The 6,885-nt window shown below is 39.8% G+C and overlaps 1 protein-coding gene across 1 annotated transcript; it reads left to right on the top strand.

Moving 5' to 3' along the window:
• The first annotated feature begins 1,450 nt into the window (after window positions 1–1,450).
• cetn3 (centrin 3) lies at window positions 1,451–5,188 on the top strand. The gene is made up of 5 exons (XM_014128305.2): window positions 1,451–1,739; window positions 3,355–3,490; window positions 3,610–3,724; window positions 3,849–4,040; window positions 4,167–5,188. Exons 1-5 carry the CDS (start codon window positions 1,723–1,725, stop codon window positions 4,208–4,210), a joined length of 504 nt encoding a protein of 167 aa, XP_013983780.1. The 5' UTR covers window positions 1,451–1,722; the 3' UTR covers window positions 4,211–5,188.
• Window positions 5,189–6,885: the final 1,697 nt, after the last annotated feature.

Raw genomic sequence — 6,885 nt, forward strand, 5'->3', positions numbered from 1 at the left:
GCTAAAATAGGAAAGGATAGTAGTCACAAACCACTGCTAGGTCACCTGCTACAGTCTTCCATTCCACTGGCATACTTTTTAATTAGCTCATAATTGTGAAAGAAAAACAGTCTGGACAACCCCTCTCTCTCTCTCTCTCTTTGTTCTTTCTCCATCTCTTTCACTCTCTCTCTCTCTCTCTCTCTCTCTCTCTCTCTCTCTCTCTCTCTCTCTCTCTCTATTTTCAGTTTATGTCACGTCTTCTGGCTCTTACTGACACCTACCCATGAGCCCCCTCTCTTTCCATTTATTGTAACCAGCGTCCTTAACCACTGTACACCGACCGACACTGGACACCCATGGAAGTTGAAAAGTAGGTGAAATTTGATCAGTTATCTGAAGCAATCATAGACATTGAAATTTGGACAGCACCTTATACTACAGTACAGTAAAGAAAAGTAGAGATCAGTACAATACAGTACATTACAGTAAAGAAAAGTAGAGTATACTGTAGGTCAGTACAGTACTGTACAGAAGAGTAGAGTTTATTACAATACAATACAGTACAGTATGGTAGAGCACCCTAGAGTAGAGTACAGTATAATGTACTGTATTGTACTTTACTGTACTTTGCTGTGTCCAAACATGGGAAACAAACGAATAATACACAACATGCAAAAAAGGATATTGCATTTTTCTACCTTTGTGTACCTATTCAGGATACATCACAATGAATACATCACATATCCATAATTATGCATTTCGGTGTAGTACAGATCAGGGACCATTAATGTAATTTTGTTACTGTCATTCTGTTGCTGGATGTTAATCCATTTAATTTATTGTACATGTAGTTCAATAACCAAAATAGATGTTTTCAAACTCAAGGTGTCATTTCATAGCTGACAGCCCATTCTTTCTGCAGACATCTTTGACTCTTAATTCAGAGCATATATTTAACAGAGTTTTTGGAAAACTGAGAGAAACATAATTCTGTTGCAAAACTTTACATCCTTATCCTCACTTTAAGTAAATGTGTTTTCGTAAAATGTTCAGTAGACATTGTTAAAAGTAGTCATTGTGCATATGGACCTGTGTGGTAAGTTTAACTTTGCAATCAATGGTTTTTGTTGGCATACATTTTAAGGTGAAAAACCAGTCAGAGCTTTATCATGTTACCATGGAATTGCCCTGCTACTACTACTACTACATACGGCTACCCAGGGTCATATATGTATATTTATTACATGGCTCTGCTGTAATATCAACATTTAATGATATTTCTAACTAAAAAGTACAAATTCTCAGGTAAATGGGCATGTGGTGGTACACATTATTTTGCTAATGAAAAGGAAGTCTGATCCTGATTACCTGATTTCACAGGAGTCATCTGTTGTCTTTTTAATGTAGGCAGGCCGACCACTCCTCCGGCTTCACTTGGGTCTGAGGATTTTCTATCACTGGTCTCTGCATTTCTCTTGTCAATAGACATACAGCGCCTTATACTGGGCGGAGAGTGCAGCAAGCACTACAGGACATTTCTTCATGTAGGAAAATGCACAGCAACTCTAGATTTCATCTGACAAATCAGAAGCGATTTTGTAGCCGAGCACTGATCCAGCAACCAATGGGAAACAGCGAAACAGGCGCGGATTAACGGATTTGTTACAAGGTGCTTTGTTGTGATTTTGGTAGCTGCTTTCAAACGACCAGCTGTACACGTTTAGGGCTACAACTTGAAGGATGAGTCTGTCTTTAAGGTATTTAGTTTACAATTGTAGCAAAGTGTTTAAACTATTGAATGACTAACGTTAAGAGGCAAGAACTGTGAAACAAACTGGCGCTAGCCAGTTTCCTTGTTGCAAGTTGGTTAGCTCAGCTACTGTAGCTAGCGAGGTAGATATGTTTGATAGTAGGCAATTGTTGAATTAGCTAGTTAGGCCATAGATAATTCGCTAGCTATCTACTGTCCAAAGTTAACCATCTTTGTCAGTGAGTTAAACCTTAGCAACTGTCTATGAAGTGTGTCTGTAGTCAACAGTTGTGTTCGAATCCCCGTACTAACATACTGTATACTAAACACTATTAGTTCATTTTAGTATACTGTAAACGCACGGTATCCTTTCAGTTGAGCGTACTAGCTCTTCGCCCGTCTACCGGAAGTTGGTACTGTTGCTATGCAACTTCTTGCTAGCTAGTTAACGTAACAAATTACTAGTTAGACATTTACGACTTCTGGTGTGTTCTTAAATTCAATCTGAAGTGCCAGAGTGCGCTTGTAAATTCAGAGCGTTTCGCTCTCGGAGCTCGGGCATAGAGTTGATTTGAGCGTTCTGACCTTACAACGGCAGTCAAACTAACGCTGGCTAGTTACTTCCAGACACAAATGAGACAACTCTGACCATTTTACAAGCCCTATTAGAAATGGATAGACAGTTGTCATGTTATCCAGAGTGTTGGTGACTAACTGCTGCTGGCAACAATTGAATTAGCTTTTTTTGCCGACGTTTACGGACACCTGCCATGTGTTCTGGTATACTCCGAAGAGAGTGCTCTTAAATCGGAGTAGGTAGCCAGAGCGAATTTACGAAATCACCAGAATTCAATTGAACGCACGATTATACCACTTAGCTGAGAATGATGGGAATAATCAATTCAATAAACGTTGGGTATTTAGTTAGCCTATAGTTAATATACTGTAAGTTTGATGTTTAAGTAGCCAACTAACGTTAGGACCGGTACATACTGCTGTGATGATATGCTATGTGGTTTGTAAGGACAGTGTAGCTAACAAATTGTCAGCTAACATAAATTGTAAGGTAACTTATTTGAAAAGTTATTACATTTGTCATAATTAGTTAAAGCAATGAGTGTGTATCTGCTCTCGTTGTACTTCGGCTGCATATTTTCCAACATTTATATTTTCCTCAAATCTGGAAATGATGTGAAGCCACACCCACTTCCTGAAGAATTGCATTAAGGGCCCTAAAGTACAGAAATAGTGTCCTCTACGCGTATACTTCATATTTTGACGAATTTAGTATGCATCCGGGAACTTCTGGCATACTAACTATATCCATACCAATAAGCATACTATATACTCAATTCATGTCACAAATAGTACGGTTAGTGCTGTTAGTATGAATATTCGAACACAGCCTACTTCAGAGACATAAGCTATGTGAGAATAGCAATAGCATGCGCCTCGTGTCCTCTCGCCTTTTTTTCAAAACCCATAGGAAGAAATAATCTGAGGTCCCGCCCCTCTGACTTTCTCTTCAAATGGGTTTTGAGAAGGAGTTGAGGACACCAGGAGTATGCAATTGAGAAAAGGTCTTGGTGTTTAATTTGACACCACCTGACAATGATGTTCAGGACTGAGCTGGCAGTGGATAAAACCAAGCGGAAGAAGCGGAGAGCGCTGACTGAGGAACAGAAGCATGAAATCAAAGAGGCTTTTGAGCTGTTTGACACAGACAAAGACAAAGAGATAGACTACCACGAACTCAAGGTAAACCTCTACCTACAATTACCTTATCATTACTAGGATTCTGTTGTCTCCTTTTGCTGTCTAATCTTCACTCATACTCTGCCATATCTCTTTCAATTCTCTCGCTTTCTCACTCACAGGTGGCGATGAGAGCTATGGGTTTTGAGGTGAAGAAAGTAGATATACTGAAGATACTAAAAGATTACGACAGAGAGGGAAATGGCAAAATAACATTTGAGGACTTTAATGAAGTTGGTATGTTTCCTGCTTTGTTTGCGTGTGTGGGACCCTGTACAGTATGTGTTATGGCTGCTCTTCGTGCGTGTAACCCTGTGTCTGTTTACCCATGTGCGTGTTTACCCATGTGCGTGTGTCTCAGTGACAGACCGTATGCTGGAGAGGGACCCAAAGGAGGAGATCCTGAAGGCCTTTAAGCTGTTTGATGATGACGACTCCGGGAGGATCAGCCTGAGGAACCTGAGACGTGTGGCCAGAGAGCTAGGAGAGAACATCACGGATGAGGAACTACGCAGCATGATCGACGAGTTCGACACAGACGGAGACGGAGAGAGTGAGCACACACACACAAATGCATAGAGCAGACACGCACACATTCAAAGTGGGAATAGCCACCAACTTAAAAATGTCATACTGACTTTCAACGTTCAAAACAAAGTTTTCTCTCTCTCTCTCCCAGTCAACCAGGAGGATTTTGTATCCATAATGACTGGAGACTCCTGATTGAAGGGCTGCTGCTCTGGAGGCTTGGCTAGGAGGCTGAGGCTATAGATTCACTGTGGGATGGATAGGTCCCCCAGGTCACTGAGGGACTGCTAAATAGGTTACCTTGTCTCCTTTCCTTTACATTTACATTTAAGTCATTTAGCAGACGCTCTTATCCAGAGCGACTTACAGTAGTGAATGCATACATTTCATTTCATGCATTTGTTTTTGTATTGTTTTTGTACTTTATCTACACTGACCGACCAGAACTGACCAGGGGAAGTAGAGGAGAGGAGGTAAGGAAGCCACTGTAGAGTACTGCGACTCAAAATCTCCCAAATAGCACTGCTGTCGCTCTTGTTCTTTTCTTTGTTGAAACATCTTGTGTGTTTTTACAATATGTCTGGTGCAAATACAACCAAATATTGTATGTTCTTTTATTTTAGTAGAATTTATTTTCAAAATTTTAATAGATGCACTTGCTGCGCTGTGTATCCATACCGTACAGAAAACTGTACAGATTACATAACAGGTCATATCTCTGAAACATTCCTTGTAAACTTCAACGTTTTCAATAGTATTTCTGGATGGCGGTTTTAAATACAAACTGCTTTGACCGACCACATTTTGTAGTTTAGTAGACCATTTTTATTTAATTATTGCTTTTTTTTTCTCTTTTTAATGTTATTTATTTTACATAATAAACACAATTGACTGACTTCTGCTCTTGGATCGGTATGTCTGGTATGGAACCTCTTGACAAAATGGGTGCAGACCAAGGTTATTATAGTTTAAGTTTTTATTTCTATTAGTATTTTTTTTATTTGAAATTCAGTTTATTTTCAGACTTGATTTACTAGTTTTTATTTAGTTTTAGTTTTAAAGACATTTATATTTAGTTTTTAGTGTTCTAACAATGTGATTGGTCAATAATTGAACACATTTAGGGTGCGTTGTATGGTTTTCAGCTTTTAATACATTAATTGCAAGAACTGACCCATGTGTCTGAGTAATCATTACACATGAATTGTGTTGTTCAACAGCATATGTTCTAAGAGTGTAGAGACAGAAAGTAGCCTATGCATGGGAGGCTAGGAGCAATATATGTGTTGCAGACCTGCCAACCGGCACACATTTTCTGTACCATGCACGCAATTTCAGGTCAAAGTATGCCGGTAGAAAAAAAAAAAGGGAAAAAAACTAAAATAGGCAAAAGGCTTCTAGTTCAAGGCACATTTAGGTGTTGGGACGAAGCATTACACAAGGTAATGTTGATCCCCGTTGATGGAGGAGCTGATTACTGTTTTGTATATGACAGTAAAACATTCTTATGATCACGATAACATTTGTTGGCACCTTCAATTCTTGCACATTGTTCTCATAAATACAGTACCAGTCAAGTTTGGATACACCTTCTCATTCAAGGGTTTTTCTTTGTTTTTACTATTCTCTACATTGTAGAATAATAGTGAAGACATCAGACCTATAAAATAACACACATGGAATCAGGTAGTAACCAAAAAAAGTGTTAAACAAATCAAAATATATTTGAGATTCTTCAAAATAGCCACCCTTTTCCTTGATGACTGCTTTACACACTCTTGGCATTCTCTCAACCAGCTTCGAGGTAGTCCCCTAGAATGCATTTCAATTAAAAGGTGTGCCTTAATCAGTTGTGATAAGGTAGGGGTGGTATACAGGAGATCAGGTCCATATTATGGCAAGAACAGCTCCAATAAGCAAAGGGAATTGACAGTCCATTACTTTTAAGGCATCAAGGTCAGTCAATCTGGAAAATGTCAAGAACTTTCAAGTTTCTTCAAGTGCAGTTGCAAAAACCATAGAGGTATGATGACAACTGGCTCTGACAGCTCCAGAGTTCCTCTGTGGAGATGTGAGAACCTTACAGAAGGAAACGTATCTGCAGCACTCCACCAATCAGGCTTCTCTGGTCTGATGAAACCAAGATTGGCTTTCAGGCCAAAGAGTTCAATCTTCATGTCTGGAGAAAACCTGTCACCATCCCTACAGTGAAGCATGGTGGTGGCAGCATCATGCTGTGGGGATGTTTTTCAGCAGCAGGGATTGAGAGACTAGTCAGGATCAAGGAAAAGATGAACGGAGCGAGATCCTTGATGAAAACCTGCTCCAGAGTGCTTAGGACCTCAGACTGGGGCGACGGTTCACCTTCCAAATGGACAACGACCCTAAGCAAACAGCGAAGACAACGCAGGAGTGGCTTTGGGACAAGTCTCTGAATGTCCTTGAGTAACCCAGCTAAAGCCCAGACTTGAACCCAATCGAACATCTCTGGAGAGACCTGAAAATAGCTGTGCAGCGACCCTCCCCATCCAACCTGACAGAGCTTGAGAGGATCTGCAGAGAAGAATGGGAGAAACTTTCCAAATACAGGTGTGCCAAGCTTGTAGCGTCATACCCAAGAAGACTCAAGGCTGTAAACGCTGCCAAAGGTACTTCAACAAAGTACTGAGTAAAGGATCTGAATACTTATGTAAATGTGATATTTCAGTGTTTTTATATTTTTATAAATATGCAAAAATGTCACTTTGTTTCGTCATTATATGGTAGTGTGTGTAGATTGAGTAAAAAACTGAATTTAATCCATTTTAGAATAAGGCTGTAAGGTAACTGTGGAAAAGCTCAAGGGGTCTGTTTACTTTCCAAATGCACTG

This window comes from Salmo salar, chromosome ssa11 (assembly GCF_905237065.1).
Source record: "Salmo salar chromosome ssa11, Ssal_v3.1, whole genome shotgun sequence".
NCBI classification, from domain to species: domain Eukaryota; kingdom Metazoa; phylum Chordata; class Actinopteri; order Salmoniformes; family Salmonidae; genus Salmo; species Salmo salar.

Coding starts and splice junctions, on each gene's coding strand:
- cetn3 (XM_014128305.2), top strand. Junction 3,491..3,609: donor TAGACTACCACGAACTCAAG/GTAAACCTCTAC, acceptor TCTCACTCACAG/GTGGCGATGAGAGCTATGGG. Junction 3,725..3,848: donor TGAGGACTTTAATGAAGTTG/GTATGTTTCCTG, acceptor CGTGTGTCTCAG/TGACAGACCGTATGCTGGAG.